Source organism: Spermophilus citellus (genome assembly GCF_964194105.1).
Source record: "Spermophilus citellus genome assembly, chromosome: 2".
In the NCBI taxonomy this organism is placed as follows: Eukaryota; Metazoa; Chordata; class Mammalia; order Rodentia; family Sciuridae; genus Spermophilus; species Spermophilus citellus.
The window spans coordinates 39,666,732-39,686,859 of NC_138183.1; the positions used below are offsets into that span (position 1 = coordinate 39,666,732).

The 20,128-nt window shown below is 38.4% G+C and overlaps 2 protein-coding genes across 3 annotated transcripts in view; one reads left to right on the plus strand and one right to left on the minus strand.

Moving 5' to 3' along the window:
• Nucleotides 1–1,641: 1,641 nt before the first annotated feature.
• DNAJA1 (DnaJ heat shock protein family (Hsp40) member A1) lies at nucleotides 1,642–13,025 on the minus strand. 2 transcript variants are annotated; one of them, XM_081273939.1, is made up of 9 exons: nucleotides 12,875–13,025; nucleotides 11,632–11,773; nucleotides 11,323–11,500; nucleotides 9,088–9,192; nucleotides 8,730–8,957; nucleotides 5,051–5,165; nucleotides 3,628–3,743; nucleotides 3,265–3,365; nucleotides 1,642–2,392 (listed from the first exon to the last, which is right to left on the minus strand). In XM_081273939.1, the coding sequence occupies exons 2-9, from the start codon at nucleotides 11,761–11,763 to the stop codon at nucleotides 2,174–2,176; spliced, it is 1,194 nt and encodes a 397-aa protein (XP_081130065.1). In that variant the 5' UTR covers nucleotides 11,764–11,773; nucleotides 12,875–13,025; the 3' UTR covers nucleotides 1,642–2,173. The 2 variants fall into 2 exon arrangements, with proteins under 2 accessions (XP_081130065.1, XP_081130066.1); XM_081273940.1 differs by lacking the exon at nucleotides 12,875–13,025 and having other exon boundaries at nucleotides 1,643–2,392; nucleotides 11,640–11,660.
• Nucleotides 12,587–20,128, plus strand: part of APTX (aprataxin) — a 32,207-nt gene continuing 24,665 nt past the window's right edge. Inside the window, exon 1 of the mRNA XM_081273966.1 lies at nucleotides 12,587–12,876. The gene's annotated coding sequence lies outside the window, so the exon portion shown is untranslated. The remainder of the gene's footprint in view (nucleotides 12,877–20,128) is intronic.

Here is a 20,128-nt window from a genome sequence, read left to right on the forward strand (position 1 = left end):
TATGGTGCAAAGCTATATCGTGTACAACCAGAGAAACAAAGTTGTGCTGCCGTTTGTAAAGTGAATCGAAATGCATTCTGCTGTAATATATACCTACTTAAATAAATTTAAAAATTTGAGGAAAACAGCAGGAGAAGAAATGGAGCTCCGGAATTATCTGGTTTTCAATGTGAGCTCCATGCAAGTTGTGTCATTAAAGTATATCATGTCTGGAAATCATTTTTTTTATGTATTTGTGGGGTCTTTTATCTTTTTTTTAAGAGTTTAGGCTAAGGCAAAGAAACCATGGATTGTTTCTCCACATTCTGTTAAATATTTACCCAAGCAAACCACAGGTAGTGAGGTAAGTGGAAATAAATGAATTCCAAGAATCTGGACCTGTCTTTATAGTCACTAGCTTTTACTCAGACTATAACACTGGTCTTAATGTTACCTGGCAACTTGTTTCAAAGACAAATTCTTAGCTCCTACCCCAGACTTACAGCATCAAATTGGTAGTGAGGCCTGGCAAACATGTTCAAATTTGAGAAGCCAGTAGACTAGAGAGGGTGGTTTTCCCATTAAAAAAAAAAAAAAAAAAAAAAAGGTTTAAATTCCTGCTATCGATCTCCAAAGGTGAATGAGATGATACATTTTGAAAGATAAAAGGTGCAAGAATGGCATTTTTTGTATCGTGCATTCTCTTTTCTGTGCTTTTTAGAGCTTCCTTTCCCACTGAGAAGCTGCTATGAAGTAAAGTATGCATCATGTTGGGAAGTCCTCCCGACAGTGATAGCCAAGATTGAGAACCAGTGTCAAACCAATATTGAAGATTTGGATATTATTTTCTACCCCAAGTTTAGTTTCTCCTCTTTAGTGCATGAGGGAAACTTTCAGGCTACTTCCAGGTTGGAAATGTTTAAGGCAGGAAGTTATTATTATCCTCAACCCCAGTGGTTGACAAGTTTTTAAAGCCCCTTTCCTCTTGATTCATACCAAGTCAACCCTCTACTTTCACTCCCCACCCATGTTTAATATTAAGCATTTAATTATCTTAATATTAATTTTGTTGTTAATTTTAAGTAAAATGAAGCTATGTATCTTAATTAAAATCTAATGCTTTTATGATCTGAGGGGGGAAAAAAAAAGCCTGTAGTGACACACTGGAAATGCTTTGTAATCAGTATATTAAGGAGACATTCATACATTTCAAGAATTGCTTAAATTCTGATATCCAGATTTAAGCATGTGAACATATGATGACTTTTAAACATACAGTTAAAGCTATTCATCATATTTGCTAGACTACCAACATCAAATTACAGTTACTTTGGAGCATAAGTCAAATGGTTTAAGTCTGTAACATACCTAAGGAACACCTTCCTATATTATACATGCAAACTACTTTTCCATGTATAGGTCTCTTCATTTTAATTTCTGTTATCCAGCTCTGGATTTCACTACCAGGGCTTACCATGGTCCAAAGAGAAGGGAAAAATGTAACCAGGACTGGTCAACACAATTTTGTATATATGTGTATGTATATATATATTTTTTAAAAGATGGCACAATAGAAGGGAATGCAATTCTACAAGTGCAAGCCCTTAAGAAGCAGCATATAATGATAAACCTCATTTTTTGAAAGGTATCATTTCTTTTACTGATACCAGAAGCAAAAGTATACATTATGTCACCTTCAAGTAAGTTGAGGCAATAGAATGCAGAGTCATCACAAGAGTCCCACTTAATACAAATAACTAGACAGACCAACACTCCTCTACAAATTAAGTTTTCTTTTTCTGATTGCAAGTTAAATACAGAGTTTTAATTTTATAGCTTAACAATGAAGGGTCATACACTGAAATCAACACATATACCTAGTATTTCTAAGTTTGTCCACATACACAGCTGAAATCAATTACAAGGTATGGCCTAACAGATGCTAGGGGAACTTTTTTAAAAGTAGTCTTTACAGGTATTAAACAACTTCTTGCACACTGAAGTCATCATACATACAGGGCAAAGTCAGAGCTTTTATATTTGCATTTATTCTTCATTTAACTTTTAAAACACTACTATAATTGAATATTAAAACAAAAACAATAGCAAGTAGTGAGCATATTATGATTATAGTCCTTCACTCATTCACTACTGCATATAAAATGCCTGCAGTGAGTGTTATTCACTGGCCCCATTAAGAGGTTTGACACTGAACACCACCTCTGGGATGATGTTCATCATCCTCATATGCTTCTCCATTATAATGGCGCCGTCTTTCCTGATTTGGATCAAAGTCCACCAGTTCTACCTGATCCATTTCATCAGTCTCTTCCACTTCCTTCCTCTCAGGTAGGAGTTTTTCCAGCAAAGAGAGTTTGTCAGGAGACAGAAAGCCGTTTTCAGGAAAGTTTACCTACAAAAAGAAATTTCTGTTAATTCAATTTCATTATTAGCTTCTTCAAGTATCATGGACTCATTTCCCCCAGAAAAACATAATTTTTAAACGAATATGCCAAAGGTCAATACTGTGAACCCCAGTTTAAGAATTTTGACAAAAGTCAGGTCTTCTTTTGTTCTTGCTGTATTGGGATCAAACCGAGGACCCTGTGTATATTGGGCCAAGTGTTGAGCTATATACCAAACTTCTAAAGAAAAATTTGAGACAGAAGATCTAAGTTGCCCAGGCTGAGCTTGCATTTGTGATCTCCTGCCACAGTCTCATGAATTGGTGAGCATGTGCTAATACAACAAGCAAAAGCCAGGTCTTCAAAACAAAAAACGCTGGTTCTAGCACTGCTTCACTCAGCAAACAGATATTTAAAACATAAGAATCCACCCTCAGAAACATTTAATCCTTCTTTCTTAAAAAAAAAAAAAAAAAAAAAGAGAGAGAGGGGGGGGGGGAGAGAGAGAGAGAGAGAGAATTTTTAATATTTATTTTTTAGTTCTCGGCGGACACAACATCTTTGTTGGTATGTGGTGCTGAGGATCGAACCCGGGCCGCACGCATGCCAGGCGAGCGCGCTACCGCTTGAGCCACATCCCCAGCCCCATTTAATCCTTCTTAAGAGATTAACAAAGCTCTTTTGACTTTAAAAAGGTCATCCCTTTCTTAATGATGCAAATAAACCCATCCCCAACTTGTTATTAAGTAACAATAAGATTAATATATATCTTTTTATGCAAGGGGGAATATAAATGAGATTATTTGGCACTCAGAAAATGTTAATTCTAACCAATGGTTAAGCTAACTATTCTCAAATACCCTAGAGTATTATAGCTTACCTTAAACTCGATGATTAGGCGACCCTTTTCATATGGTCTACGATAAATTGGCATACCTTCATTTAGCACACACTTTATATCTCCATGCTTGACAATCTGACCTAAAAACATCAAAATCAAGTTCTAAGTATGGCTATATTTTTACATGGCAAGGAAAACAATAAAGGAATGTCCTAACTGATAAGGAGTTATAATTTATGAGGCACAACGATCCTAGTCTCTTCTATTTATGACCTTATCAACCCAGGGAAGGATATATAATGGAAGAAGAAAAAATACCAGCTATCTCCAAGTGCCTCTACTTCTTAGTTATTAGGAGATTAGGAAAACTAGAATAGGGAAAAACTCATCTAGTTACCATACCTGGATGAGAGGTGATGACTATGGTTCGATTATCAAGAGTAGATATTGGCTTCTGGAAGCCACATAATGCTTCCACCAGCTGTATGTCCATACACATGAAAAGGTCTTCTCCTCGTCTATATCAGTGAAAACATGGCACATATTTACATCTTTCAAACTACCAATGATTATAAGTACCAGAGTGGGCAACTGCTTTCTTCTTTTTTAAAATTTTTTTGGGTACCAGGGATTTAACTCAGGAACACTCAACCACTGAGCTACATCCCCAGCCCTATTTTGTATTTTATTTAAGAGACAGGGTCTCACTGAGTTGCTTAGTGCCTCACTGTTGCTGAGGCCGGCTTTGAACTCGTGATCCTCCTGCCTCAGGCTCCCGAGCCACTGGGATTATAGGCATGCACCTCGCTGCTTTCTTCTTGAACAGAAACGATGCAGTTCACATACAGTAACCCCTCCCAATCCCCCTAAAAATGGAACAGAGCTAAGAACTGGGAACAGCAGTTCCTGGACAAGGTTTTAAAATCCGTCCACACATTCTGGTAACCTGTACCAATGATAGAGCACTTGCCTGGCACTGGATTTGATCCCTAGTACCACATAAAAATCAGTAAAATAAAGGCATTGTATCTATCAACAACTAATTAAAAAACATTTTTAAAGAAGTAAAAAAAAATTTAAAAAGTAAATAAATAAAAAGAAAGCAAATATACATCAGGAACAGAGAACATTACTTGTGTATAAATTTAAACAGACCTGGGCTGGGTCCTAGATTATTTAGGCTCTGTGAAATTAAATAATGGAGATAACAGATTTCAAGCAATAGTAAGAATTTCCTTATTGATATATGTCATCCTGAACTCATCAGCATTTCTCATTATTTTTGAGACATTTGTGAAACACCACCCCACATAATTCATTCTAAACCAGTTCTTTGAAGATGTTGTCCCAATCCTATCATCAGTCTCTCATGTTTCAGCGATGGATATATTTAATAATTCACTGTTAACGATTAACTTTCTTGTGTTTCAACATAAGTTCATCATAAACTCAATGTTAAATATTTTATAGCAGTAGACCTGAATTTACATACACCTGAGCCCAAACTTCTCTTTTGAGATGGTTTTAGATAGTTACACTTAAAAGCAACTCAATTTATCACTAACTCAGGATTGAAAACTGGTGAAAGGGTTATGACCTTATGACTGAGGGTAAAATTTTGCCTAGGAATGTTTCCCTCCAAGCACCCATTCATGCTCATAGAAAACATCTCCTAACTGAAATACACCTTTTAAGTTTCAGATTAGGATTTCCAGAAATAATGTTCTAAGGACAAGTTCTAAGGGTAAAAAACGTTCTAAGGGAAGCTCATTTAAATAAAAACAAAGAAAAACAACCAAATATACAATGTCATTTAAGTATTTACCGAGTAAAAACAGCATGGTCCTTCTGATCTAATACAATGATAATATCTCCTGGTTCCAGTCCTGGCTCTTGGTCTCCTTCACCATGGAATGTTATCTTCTGTCCATCTTTCATGCCTAAAAACAAGAGAACAGCATGTACTTTTGCTGAATATCCATCTATTACTGAGGTGAGAACTGCAAAATCTACTAAAACACAGATTTGTTTGTGTATACATGAAAAACAAATGCTAAAATCTTGTGGATGTGGCTGGGGATATGGCTCAAGCGGTAGCGCGCTCGCCTGGCATGCGTCGGGTTCGATCCTCAGCACCACATACAAACAAAGAGGTTATGTCCGCCAAAAACTAAAAAAATAAATATTAAAAAAAAAAATCTTGTGGATGGTAAATTATCAGAGAAATGACTAATAACTTCTTAATCAGTTCAGTTTGCTACTAAAGAAAGCTATCAAATAGAAAACAAACTCTAGAAGCAAACAGACAAGACTTCAAAGCTCAGAGCTGCTATTTAGTGGCTGGACTACTCTGGGGAACTAAGTTGCATAACCTTTCTAAGTTTCAACTTTCCCAAAGAGACACCTAACTCATTAGAGCTGTTGAGAGGATTTAAGTAAAAAATGCCTATGCTATCACATTAAGGAAAAAAAAAAGGGGGGGGGGGACAGGGACATCAAATTACACACAAAAGTACAAAGCAACAAACTGCGCAAACTGCTCCCCACCCCAAAATACCTAGGCCAGTACCAAACTGGCAGATAGTAAACATTACAGGCAATAAACGTTAATTACTTCCACTATAACATTTAAGAATCTTTTCCAAGAGGCTTGCATCACGGCCCAGTGGTAGAGAACTTGCCTAGCATGTGAGGCACTGAGTTTGATTCTCAGCATCCCATACAAATAAATGAATAAAATAAAGGTCCATCAACATCTAAAAAAAAATTTTAAAACAAACCTTTTCCAAGTTATTTATATTAAGTCTAACAGTAATAAATCAACTTTCTTTTCACTATTGTACCATTTATAATAGAGTATCTAGATATAAACTAAAAATATTTAAAATGTGCAATATTGGGTCTAAGGGTATAGCTTGATCGTAGAACACTTGTTTGGCACATGCATGCAAGGCTCTGGTTTCGATCCTTCAATACTACAGCAATAAAAAAACTGGGAAGGTGGGGAGGAGGTTTAGTGGCCAATGTCAAAAACACAGATAGGGGCCTGGGGATATAGGTCAGTTGGTAGAGTGCTTGCCTTACATGCATAAGGCTCTGGGTTCAATCCCTAGCACCACCCCCCCAAAAGAAAAAATACAGGGAAGATGATTTTCCAGCAGGATATTTTTAAAAAGATCAGTATTTTTACTGAGATTCTCCTCAACTTCTATTTCTCTCTGCCCCATATACTTTAGTTCAGTAAAGGCTATAACATCTCTAACAACTTATATAAGAAAATCTTGTTTTTTCAGATTGCACTGTAGCAGTATCTCCTGAACTAATGATTACCAAGGTCACTGAACATAAGCAATAGTGATTCCACATTTGAGAAATAAGCATATGTATGCATACATAAACATCCACTCCATACAAATGCAGTCAACAGTGCAATGGATTTCCATAGATTTATCGAGATTCCATGGTTAACCTATTATTAATATTTTATGTATTGTACTTCCACATGTTCTCCCCACGTTATTCTGAAGCAAAATTAATCCACAAATACTTCAGTATGGACTTAAAACCAATACCAATCAGTACTGACAAAATTTAATAATCTGTCTTTAAACTATATATTAGCAAAGTAATTGTCTTGTTACATCAGTAAAGCAGTTAAATTCAGCTATTTTTTCTTGGTTGTTCTCAATGTAAAGAGCACACCATTAATAGCATCATTTGCAATCAATGCTCTAAGTATATATTGCTGTGTTTAAGAGAAGACATCAAACTAAAGAGAAAAACTCAAAGCACAAACCCTATTCATCATGGGCCAGTTAAATTCATTTGTAAATCAAATTTATAAAAATACGTAAAAGTTACCTGGTTAATTAAAAATTTTTGTGAGAGGGCAGTTACCATAATTTACATGATAGACTTTATATATATATATATATATATAAATATCATTTATTTATCAATTTCTACTTCTTCCCAATAATATATATAACTATAGTTATACCTTGATTGGCCAGGGAAGCCAATATTAAAACACCACAGAAATACCAATTTGTACTTCTTCCTGATAATATATATGTATAGTTACACCTTGATACCAGCAGGAAACTAACTGGTCCTTGATCTGCCTCAAACACCAAAATCTGAGGATGCTGAAGTCCCTTATACAATAAAATGATGTAGCATTTGCATATAACCTATGCACATCTTCCTGCACACTTAATCATGTCTAAATTACTTGTAACATAGTACAATAAGTTGAAATAGTTTTTGTATTACATTGTTTTAAGAAGCGATGACAAGGGGGGGAAAATCTGTACATATTCAGTACAATTCATTGTACTGAATATATATTGTATATTGTATTGAATATATAGTCCCCAAATATTTTCAACCAAGTTGGCTGAATCTGCAGATGCACAAAGGATAACTTTAATGTAACTACTTAATTAATTTGAGTTGTATGTTAATATGAAAAGATGCTCATATTATCAGTTCCAGTTTGACAGACGAAAGAGATTAATACCATAATGTTGACTGTTTCACAGAATTACACATAACCAATTTTTCTCTGGGATTATACATATTTCTAAAATGAACATGCATTGCTGTAATACATCTAAAATTTCAAAATAAACCAACAAAATTAAGAAAATGACAAAAATAGTTTAATCCTAAAATGCATAAATATAAAAAAGTTACATAGTTATAACCTAGAGCCCAAGAGGTAGAAACTGAGAGGGATATCATAAAACTTAAAAAGCCAAAAAACCAGAATGAGTCATCTAAATTCTTACAAATCAATTAAGAAACGGAACATTATGACAGGCATGGCAGCATACACCTACAGTGCCAGTTAGTCACAAGACTGAAGCAGGGGGATGGCTTAAGCCCAGGGGTTTGATGCCACCTGGGCAACACACTGAGATGTTTTTCAAAGAAAAGGGGGCAAAGAAAAAAAGGGAACAAAAAATTCAGTATTTTAATACAATAATGGGGAAGAGTCAATTAAGAAGTGGACAAATAAGAACATTTAAACATGTTCTTAAGATGAATTTTAACGAGGCCATTCTTCATTTAAACCTCTTTCTCTCCTCCCAAATCCTTAAAAGTATGCATATCTTTTAATCTAATAATTCTTAAAGATATTAAGAATGGGTACACAGCTTAACTGTAATTTAATTTTAAAAGGTCAAAGAATTCTGGTGCAACAGGAATTAAGTTTGCATGGAACATTATTCACTTATGCCAGAAAAATGACCCTCTTTTACATTGAAGGGTTTCTGAATCTTCCTAATTAATAAGGGTGCTTTTTTTTTTTAAGATGTTGATGGACCTTTAGTTTATTCATTTATTTTCATGTGGTGCTGAGAATTGAACCAAGTGCCTCACACATGCTAGACAAGCACTCTACCATTGTGTCACAACCCCACCTATAAAAACAGTATATTTTTTTAAATAGTATTATTAAACTTGCCATGGAACTTCCTCTAGGGATCAGAACTCACCTTTGTCAATATGAACTTCCAGAATCTTCTTCTCTCGAACTATCTTCCTTCCATTGCAGCTTTTACATCTATCTTTAGGACTGATCCGTTCCCCATGGCCCTGGCACTCCATGCACACAGACTGAATTTGCTGAACCATTCCAGGTCCTATCTGATGAATTCTTATTTGCATTCCAGTACCTCGGCAGTTGGGACAGCACTCTACTGCTCCTTTCTTACCACCTCGGCCTTAAAAGTGTTTAAAAGAAATTTATGTGTAAGTTTAGCAACAGATACAATAATGCACATCTGTCAAGTTTTACCTATTCAGTCTTCAGCTCCATTTTCAGTTATGTAAAGGAATGTTAAAAGATCATACCTTCACATTTGTCACAAATCACATTCTTTTGCAGAGCCAGTTTTCTTGTTGCACCATTATATAAGTCTTCTAATGTTACTGAGAGCTGGTGCACAACGTTTTTACCTAGAACAAAACACTACTCATTAAAAACCCATCTAAAATGCTATTATCTTATGTTGAAGGCACTATAAAAATTGGTAAAGAATAATGAAAAATGAGCCTCATAAGGATCTATCATCAGTTGAGCACCTATTCACAGAATGTTTACCACATTATCACATGTGATCGTGGAACTGTGATAAAATTACAGATGAAGAAAATTGGGTCAGAGACTAACATGCCCAAGGACACAGACATACCATCTTAGAAATACGGCAATCAAAGACATTACCTCCAAATTCAAGGTTAGCTAAGTAAGCTCATTTCACAAATAATTCAAATACGTATTTCTGTGCCAATGTTTTCTTTGAAGCTTTCACTCAGGTATGACATTGAGCAACAGAGTCAATTACTTCATCCAAAATTCTTTAGCACAGTAAATTCCTACCAGTCAAGACTGGACAGGGAAGCTAATTAAGACACCACTGAAATATCAATTTCTACTTCTTCCCGATTCAGTAGGGACAGCCATTTACCACTGGGCAAGCACTGGTTGTTTTAAAGGATAACTTTATCATACCCTTCATAACTGCATTGCTCAACAGAACTTTCTGCAGTAATGGAAATGTTTAGTATAGCAGCCACTAGTCACACGTGTTTAGTGGGCACATAAGAAAGTGTGATGATTACTTCAACTGAAGAATTGCATTTTCTCTTTTATCCCAAATTAATACAAATTTAAAGATCCCCAGGTGGCCTGACGCTTCAAAGGAGTGTCACATATTACTTTCATATTAGAACAGGGAGTAGAGTTTTGAGATCACATAAGGACAGTATGACAACAGAAATGAAACCGTTTCCCAATGGTTAGTTAATAAGTTTCTAGCTAATGATTCCACAAGGACTTTATCCACTGCAACAGTATTGCCTTATGCATGACTGAAAAAAGTTCTCCAACTCTTTTCTGGACAATATGCCTATTGAACATTTTAACTTCCTAAATAGAATGTGAAGCATTAACAACTATATCCTTCTGCTCCTAGCTGTATCTTTGGGTTCTATTATCACAAACAGTCCATGTAGTTGGTTATGGCATGCTGAAAGCCACCCTTTTCATCAACCTTTTTACAGTACTGGGGACTGAATTCAGGAACCTTCTTCTACCTCTGTGCTACACACCCAAGCCCTTCTTCAATTTGAATCAGGATCTTGCTAAGTTGCTCCTGCAGGCCTGGGGCTTGTGATGTTCCTGCCTCAGTACCCAAGTATCTAGAATTATAGGAATATATCACCATTCTAAGCTCACTGTAACTTTTATGTGGAAAGTACAGGCAAGGAAAAAGTAAAAGTTTCTAGAGTTTGGTCAAGTGATAAATTTTAGGCCAATTCTTTATTTTAAAAAAGATAAAAACTACAAATACTTTTCTGTAGGACAAACCATCTAATGGTTTATTAAACAAGTGATCTGGGTTTCTGATTTTGTTTTTAGTAAACTATTAACATAATCCTCTCCTGAAGACCCATATATAAAAACATCTGCCCTTGCTTGTATAAACTACACAGGGAATAAAGTGAGATTGTCTTCTCTTGACTGAAACACTTATTCCATGTACAGCCTACAGACCACTTTTCTGCTAAATAGTCAATGTACATATTTTGAGAAAACAAAGATGAATCAAGATAAAAAAGATAATGGGCTACACAGACCACGAGCCTATGTTTTCACTACTGTTCCCTTTGCTATGAGCTTGAATAATTTATTTCTGAACTTTAATATCTCACCTGACTGAAAAAGGCACATACCATGGGTTCCAGGGCACAGGAACCCAGTAAGATTTGCAAAGGGTTTTAAAACTATGTTGCTATGCTTTGTTCCCTTAATTAATGTTTGGTAACCTGAGGGAGTTGGATGTATCCAACCAAGGGCTTTAAAAGCACTCATTTGTTACCACTTGATTGGCTTAGCTATTTTTAGTTACACAATATCTCATTTATAAAATTACACCAGAAATCAGAACAAACAGAAGCAGTTTATGGGTCAATCTACAACATTATACCAACAAGTCAACAAGCATTTTAAAAAGAGTGATTTCTCAAAAATTTGTTTTGATCAACAGCTACTGAAACTTGCTGCATGTAGTAGATCTTTCTTACCTCTCCTTTCTCTCTGCATCCTTCCTCCTCCTCCAAAAAACATATCAAAGATATCCATGGGGGAGCCAAAACCACCACCTGCTCCACCCTCCTTAATTGCCTGTTCTCCTCCTTTGTCATATAATTCCCTTTTCTTGGCATCAGAGAGAACTTCATAAGCTTGAGAAATCTGTTTAAACTATTTGAGAAAAGGAGAGTCAATTTTCTTAAAAACAACAACAACAACAAAAAACTCAATTTCAGACAGTAATAGAAACACTTTACATATCCACAAAGAACTACTCAGATGTTCACAAGTATATTACTTGCCTTTTCACCTTCATTTGGATTCTTATCAGGGTGGTACTTCAAAGCCAGTTTTCTGTAAGCCTTTTTTAATTCTTCCTGGGTGGCATTGGGTTTGACCCCCAAAACATCGTAGTAAGTGGTTTCTTTCACCATTTTCTACAGCCTGAAATAAAAATGCAATTTTAATCAGCTTTCAAATGGTAGTTTTTAATTAGTAAAGTCAGGACTAGGGCACAGCAAACTGTTACTTTGTTAAATCTGATTTTAAAAACACCACCTCCGCTAAACTTCACAGAAATGTAACAATTCCTGTGATAATTCAGCTACAATTTCTAGTTAACCAAATGTAAGCAAAAAATCATCAAGGAATTCAAAAGCATTCTAGCAGCTGGTTCCTTCTCTCCCACACTACAGCTTCCGTAGTGTAATCTGGATTCTTCTGTTCTCCCTTCCCCCTGAGGTGGTGACAACAGTAATCAAAAGGGGCACTAATAGATTCACTCCATTGATTACATTTTCACTGTCTTTTTACACTGATAAATGCCATACACCATCCCCAAGACACTGAGGTACATGCGGTGAGGGAGGGGTTTATGGAACTGGTTCCAGAAAGCAAGCCACCCCCCTCCACCGCCAAGGCACAATTATTGGGGAAGGAGCGCTTAACTGTATTTTTGTCACATTGCTTAAAACCTCCCTACTTTCACAGCCGAACCCCTCTCGCCCCTCAGGTCAGCGTAGTTAATCGTCCTTAGGTTCCCCCCTGCACTTGGCGCCGACCGTGAAGGTTTCCTTCGTTTCTCCCTCCCATCCAGGATAGAAGGGGCGGAGGGGAAAGCCCAGCCCTCAACAAAGAGAGGGAGGGGAGACAGGAGAAGCGAAAGCAGCAGCCTCGCTTGGCTCCTCCCGCAGCCCCTCGCCCCTGCCTCACTCCTGCGCGTGCGCGCAGAGTTGCCCACCCGGAGCGAGCGCGGGCGGAGGGGCGCGGGGGCGCGCACGGAGGGGAAACCCAAGGCTGCTCCTTGGAGAGCTTAGGCTGGGTGGGGGAGGCTCAATAAAGGTCTTGGACTCTCTCCCTACGACCTGGGGATGGGTTGCCGGGGCACCACACCGGCCCTCCAAAAAATGGAATTATGGATCTAGGAACCGACAACCCTCCCGCCCACGCGGAGCCAACCGCCTCCCAACTGCGGCTCCATCCGGCTTCCAGGTGCCGCCAACAGCGTTAGCTAGGAGACTGAGAAGCGCGAGGGCTGAAACTCACCGGTGAGCGGGCTGGGGCCGTTGTGAGGGAGTGGGAAGGAGCGCGTAACTGTGTGCAGCCCGGGCAGCCGCCGCTCCTCCGCCTCTCACCGAGCGTTCTGGAAAGTTCCGCCCGGCGCGCCGCAGCCGTCGTCTTTTGTAGTCGAGCTGGGGCGCGTCACTCGCCGGAAGTCCCGCCCCTTCAGCCCCTGCCGCCGCCCCGCGGTTACCCGGCAACGGCGCGGGGGCGCTCGGGCCGGAAAGGGCTGTGCCGAACGGCCTTGTGGGGAAGGGTGCAAGCCCGGGTTCCGATGCTCGTGGAATCTTCTGGAGCCCTTAGCTCCGCTGTGCGGGCTAGGAAGTACTGATGTCCCCTGCTGGAGCCGGTATGGCTTAGGAGCAGTGCGATTCTGAGGCAATTTGGGGTTCCAAATCAGTGGGGTCACCGTTCAGGAGGACCAGGAAGGGATCGGGTACAGGGTCCTGGAAAGGAGCTGTTTCAGAAAGGGAGCCTTTTGGAACAAAGCGCGGCACCCCGCCCCCGGCGCCTCCTTCGCCCTTTTCGGCGTCTTTAATCGCTTTAGTTCTGAGCCCGGAGGTTCTAGAAACTTGCCGAGCAAGGCGGGCCTAGTCCCAGACCAAGCTCACACAGGCTTGCCTCTTGCTCTTTTCCACGCGCAGCTCAGAGCTTCGTAGTTCACCAGACTGCGGGTTCCTAGACACTCGTTATATCAGCATCCGACCTTGCTGGTTCCTGGATCTTGCTGGTTGCTTTGTGTCCAGGGCAGGTATCCTGGGGCTGAACAGGGAGACGATTGGAAAACCTTGATGCAAAGAGAACTACGGATTGTGGTCAAATTTCCACCCAGTTTGAGTAATAGCAATAAAGGCTGTTAACAAATTAATAATTCGACATCACTTTTAAGTCGCACCAGTCAGTTAACCAGGATTTGCAGTCTGTAAAGTGAGTCTTTAGACTTTCAAATATTATGACAGAAACAGAGTGAGAAATGGAGTCTGTCTACCTTATTCAACAACACAACAAATACAGTATCTACCACCGAAGAAACTGGAGAGACAAAGTTAAAAACACCAGATTCACTTTAGACTTTAGTGTGGAGCCAAATGAGTCAAAAGAACTGAAAGAGAAACTACGATAGAGGTCAGCACAGGGGAGGTTCCTGTTTTCAGATAGATCAGGTAGAGTTTGGCTATGAAGTTGGCAATTGAGGCGAGTTTTGAAGAAGGGAGAAAGTATATGAGTAAAGGACAAGGCACAAGGGAAGACTAAACTGGTGGAATATGTTTTTAGGAAATTGCAAGCAATTGTAGCCATAGCTAAGGGAACTGAATTGGTTCAAAGCTAGTTGGGAACACCTTCATCTCTTGGAATATCTTGATTAAGCTAAAGATTTTGAACCTCACCTTGGAAGTATCCCATGCTACCTCTTCCACCTTATCTCTTAATTTGAACTGTTATTTCATTCACACAGAACTATCTTCAGTTTTGCAAACTACTTTTTTTTTTTTTTTTTTACCTCTGTGCTTTTGTTTTGCCTGACAAACACTTTAGGTGTTACCTTCTCAAGTATCATCTTTGGTATAATTTTTTTTTTTCCCTTTAACACTTTTAACTGAAAGTCTAATACTGCCAGGCATCATACTAGGGCTTGGTAATATAGAAATTCTGTTTAAGTTGCTGGGTGGGGTTGCTCAGTGACTCGGGAAGCTGAGGGCAGGAAGAAGGCAAGTTCTAGGCCGCCTCAGCAACCTCTCTCAAAATAAAAAGGGCTGAGGATGTAGTTCAGTGGTAAAACACCCCTGGGTCCAATCCCCAGTACCAAGAAAAAAAAAAGTCATGGTCCCTGCCTTGAAGAAACTCAGCACACAGGGAACCAGAAACATGAAGGAGTATAGTGTGATAGGTGATAATAAAAGTAAACTGTCATGTTTAGTAGAAAAGGGGAGTCTTGCACCAACAAGTACTCAGATGAACATCTGAGGCAGAGACCAGCAAGTGTGAAAAAATGAAAAATTAGTAGAGAACAATAGTTAAATATCGTCAATGGTGTTATAGTCCTAAAGTTCCTACTTTTTACTATAACATGAGCTATGCATCTGTGAATCTAATGTTGGTTAAGCATATGAACCAGGAGTTTTTACAGTAAGATCACCATGTTTGGTGTTTTGTAAATGTTGCCATCATTTAGATGACCATTGTTTAGTGTTTGTTTTTCCCTCAGGAACCCAATGAAATTCCTACTACTTGAGAAAGGTGCAAGTATGATTCCAGTCCTTCAGACTGCCAACATAAGACTATGATATCTGATATTGAAAATACATTTCATGTTCACAAACTCATTTATTGAGAATTCCTCATTTGAACAATACAATAAAGGTCATAAAAGTTGTTTTTTTTTTTTAAAGAAAAAACGTACTTTTTACTTGAACTGTATGTGTGGAGACTGTTTTTGAAAGATACATTGAAATATGTAATATGGTTACACGTGGGGTGCTGACTGGGTAGAAGTGGATGGGAGGAAGAGATTTCACAATTTACCATTGTGTAACTTCTGAATTTTTAATTCATTTGAATATAGTGCTTGTTCAAAAAATTAAAAAAGAATAACATCCTCTCTTTATTATGTAAGCTTTGAATTAGTAACTTGTCAACCTCACACAAAGTTAGAGAATTCTTAGTTGCTTTAAAAACCATCATTAAGGCTTGGGAGGTTGAGGCAGGAGGATTGCAAGTTCAAATCCAGCCTCGGCAACTTAATGAGGCCATAAACAACTTAGTGGGATTCGGTCTCAAAAACAAACAAACAAAATCCAAGCAAGGGATGTGGCTCAGTGGTTAAGTGCCCCTGGGTTCATTCCCTGGTACTACCCCCCACCCCCAAAGCTATCATTAGTGCTGGGAATGTAGCTCACTGGTAAACATGTAAGCTAAGCATTCACTAAAAAGCACAAAACCCCCCAAATACCTATCATTACATATTTTGACTTTTTTTCTTAATAGATTTCAATGATGTTGAAAATGTACTTATGAATATTCTTTTTCAGTAATAGAAGTTAACATTTTTAGGAAGCAAACTCAGTGGTAGAGTGCTTGCCTAACATGTGAGAGTCCCAAGTTTAATCCCCAGCACTGCTGTAAAGAAAAGAAAAAAGAAAAACATCCTTATTTACATAAAATATAAAAACATTAGCAATAACTTTATATATGATCTTTTTTGTATAGAAGTGGGATCATATTGCCAGCCTGTAATCCAAAGGATTTGGGAGGCTGAGGCAGGAGGATTGCAAGTTTAAGGCCAACCTGGGAACCTTAGGGAGACTCCCAAAAGAAAAAAAAAAAAAAAGGGCTGGGAATGCACCTCCATGGGAAAGCACCCCTGAGTTCAATCCCCAGTACCACCAAGGAAAAAGAGAAGAAAAAGGGATCATACTACACATGATGTTTACAATTTATGCCTTTTACACTTTATTGTCTTTTTATTGTTAGGATAAATAAATCTACCTTGTCTTTTTTTGAAAACTTCATAATATATAGTATGACTATTCCCATTGATGAACATTTCAGCAATTTCCAGTGTTTTTTTTTTTAAAGGAGAGAGAGAGAATTTTTAATATTTATTTTTAGTTTTTGGCGGACACAACATCTTTGTTTGTATGTGGTGCTGAGGATCGAACCCGGGCCGCACGTATGCCAGGAGAGCGCGCTACCGCTTGAGCCACATCCCCAGCCCAATTTCCAGTGTTCTACAAACACTTTGTTGTTGCAGTGCTGGGGAGTGAACCAAGGCATGCTCTACTGCTGAATTACATCCTTAGCCTTTTAAATTTTTTTATTTTGAGACAAGGTCTTTCTGTGTTGCCCAGGCTGGCCTTGAACATACTCTCCTCCTGCCTTGGCTTCCTGAATCACTAGGATGACAGGCATATGCCCAGCTATATTGGCACTTTTATGTTAGGGATAGTTGATATTAGTCTGTCACACATTACAGTTATTCCCTTTAGTGTATTAGGTTTTCATTTAATGTCTAAATATATATTTTTGGCCATTTAAAGTTTATAAGGCTAAGTAAAAGCCACATTTCATTGGGATACTTTGCAACTTTCAATAAATTGTATGGCTAGATCGTAAGTGTCCATGGAGTTTAACTGGAGATGACTATAGCCATGGCAGGAGCCAAGTCATAAGGGCTTGGGCACAATACTAAGAAGTTTGAATTTTATTTTAAAACTTCTGAAAGTTTTTTTTTTTTTTTTCCTGTAGTGCTGGGGATAGAATCTTGGGCTTCTTGTATGCAAAACAAGCACTCTACCATCGAGCCCCCAGCCCAAAAAGTTTTTTTTTTTTTTAATTGCTTTAAAGGTGAAAGATAGATCTGAGAATATAGCTCAGTAGTATAGCATGGGCTTAGCACATGGAAGGCCTTGAGTTCAATCTGCAGCACTAAAAAGGAAGAGAAAAGGGTGAGGGATATAAAGAGTAATGCATTCTGTTTTAGCCTAATTTAAGAATGCACAATGCAGACAGAGTAGTAGTATTTAAAAAGAAAAAAATTTTTTTGGTAGTGTAGACAGACAGAATGCCTTTATTTTATTTGTTTATTTTTATGTCTTGCTAAGGATTGAACCCAGTGCCTCACACATGCCAAGCAGACATTCTGCCACTGAGCTACAGCCCCAACCCCAGAGTAGTATTCTTTTTAAGGTCTAGCCTGATAGCTGAAAGATTTAATAGTAAACATAGGTATACTTGGTGTACTGTTTCCTTTCTTTTTTTTTTTTAATTTTTAATATTTATTTTTTAGTTCTCTGCAGACACAACATCTTTGTTGGTATGTGGTGCTGAGGATTGAACCTGGGCCGCACGCATGCCAGGCGAGCGCGCTACCGCTTGAGCCACATCCTCAGCCCCTGTTTCCTTTCTTTTAAAGAAAAATTATGGGATCCCCCATGGTGGCATATGTCTCTAATCTTAGCTACTTGGGAAGATGAGGTAGGAAGACCACACATTTGAGACTAGCCTCAGCAACTTGGTGAGATCCTATCTAAAAATAGAAAGGACTGGGTTGTAGCTCAGTGGCAGAATGCTTGCCTAGTATATTCGAGACCCTGGGCTCAATTCTTAGTATTGCCAAAAAATTATTTATTAAACTAATTATTATTATGTTTTTATCTGGCTGCAGTGGCCCAAGCTTGTAATCCGAGTGACTTGGGAGTCTAAGGTAGTAGGACCTCAAATTCTAAGCTAGCCTCAGCAATTTAATGAGGCCCTAAGCAATTTAGGAAGATCCTGTTTTTAAGAAGGTGATCCTCAGCTGAGGGCCGTGGCACATACCTGAATATCAGTGGCTCTGGAGGCTAAGACAGGAGGATCATGAGTTTAAGGCCAGCCTCCGCAAAAAGTGAGGTGCTAAGCAACTCAGTGAAACCCTGTCTCTAAATAAAATACAAAATAGAGCTGGTGATGTGGCTTAGTGGTCAAGTGCCCCTGAGTTCAATCCTTGGTATGCCCCCCCCCCAAAAAAAAAAAAAAAAAGATGATGCTTCTGCCTCAACCTACTGAGTGGCTGGGATTACAGGTGTGTTCCATTGTGCCCAGCCACAAAATGACTTTTAATATCACTGACAAATCTTAGGCACTTAGTCTGCATAAATGAAACTCCTTAATCCTATTTGGCATCATTTATTTCAATAATTCAGTTAGTGGTAATTTGTGAATATACATCTTCCAGATAATTATTTTAATTCTGCTCACTTTGCTATCAAATATCTTCTAGGTAAAGTTGGATATTCCATCTGAATTTCCTTCTCTGCACATAAATTCTGACACAGATGTTAATGGTTTTGTCCCATAATGTTTTTGTGAGAAAAAAATTGATGAAAGGGAACTCGTGGCAATAGCTTTAATTTACTGTAAATAATTTCTGTGGTGTTCCCTAAATCAATGCTATGACACTAATTTCTACAAGATTTTTAAAAAGTATCTTGAATTTGGCAACCACCTAATTTTGAAGATTGATGTATTATGAATAAACTCTACAACATCCTCAATGAAGCAAAGAACAGCAAACAACAACAACAACAACAAAAACACCTCAAGCAGTGACCCCAGTGCTGTCATTTCTAATGCTTTATTTTAAAATTATTATTATTATTTTGTGGAACTGGGGAATGAACCCAGGACTTTGTGCATGCTAGGTAAGCACTTCCAGTGAGTTACAGCCTTAGTTCTTTTTTTTTTTTTTTTTTTTTTTTGGAGAGAGGAGAGAGAATTTTTTAATATTTATTCTTTAGTTTTTCGGTGCATACAACATCTTTACTTGTATGTGGTGCTGAGGATCAAACCCAGCGCCCCGCGTGTGCCAGGCCAGCGCGTTACCGCTTGAGCCCCAGCCCCAGCCCCAGCCCCAGGCCTTAGTTCTTTTAACTTTTTGTTAAGAGAGGGTTTTGCGGGGCTGGGGATGTGGCTCAAGCTGTAGCGCGCTCCCCTGGCATGCGTGCGGCCCAGGTTTGATCCTTAGCACCACATACAAACAATGATGTTGTGTCTGCCGAAAACTAAAAAATAAATATTCTCTCTCTTTTTTTTTTTCAAGGATTTTTTTTAAAGAGAGAGAGAGAGAGAGAGAGAGAGAGAGAGAGAGAAATTTTTAATATTTATTTTTTAGTTTTCGGCGGACACAACATCTTTGTTGGTATGTGGTGCTGAGGATCCAACCCGGGCCACACGCATGCCAGGCGAGCGCGCTACCGCTTGAGCCATATCCCCAGCCCAATATTCTCTCTTAAAAAAAAAAAGAGAGAGAGAGAGGGTTTTGCTATGTTGCTCAGACTGACCTTGAATTTGTCCTCCTCCTGCCTTAGCCTCCAGAGTAACTGAGATTACGGGTGAATGCCCCTATTCCCAACTTCTGTAATGCTTTTGACTAATTTATAAGCTCTGTCATGGTCCTACATCACCCTGTGGACACACCTTTATCTTTGCATTTATATATATATACACTGTATTATAAACATTGAAGATAATGAAAATGCCTTCTTCCAAAAGAATTAAGAGCCACTTCCAAACACACATGCAAAAACCAAAACAAGACAACCACACACCCCAAGATGCTGTAAATTGAAAGTGTGAAGAATGAAGAAATTTAAAAGACATGGTCAGAGACAACATAGAACCAGAGGCAAAACTAAATATGCATATAGAAATGATCTTCATATTTACTACAGGTGAGCCATGAATTTGTCTCTAAACAGACAA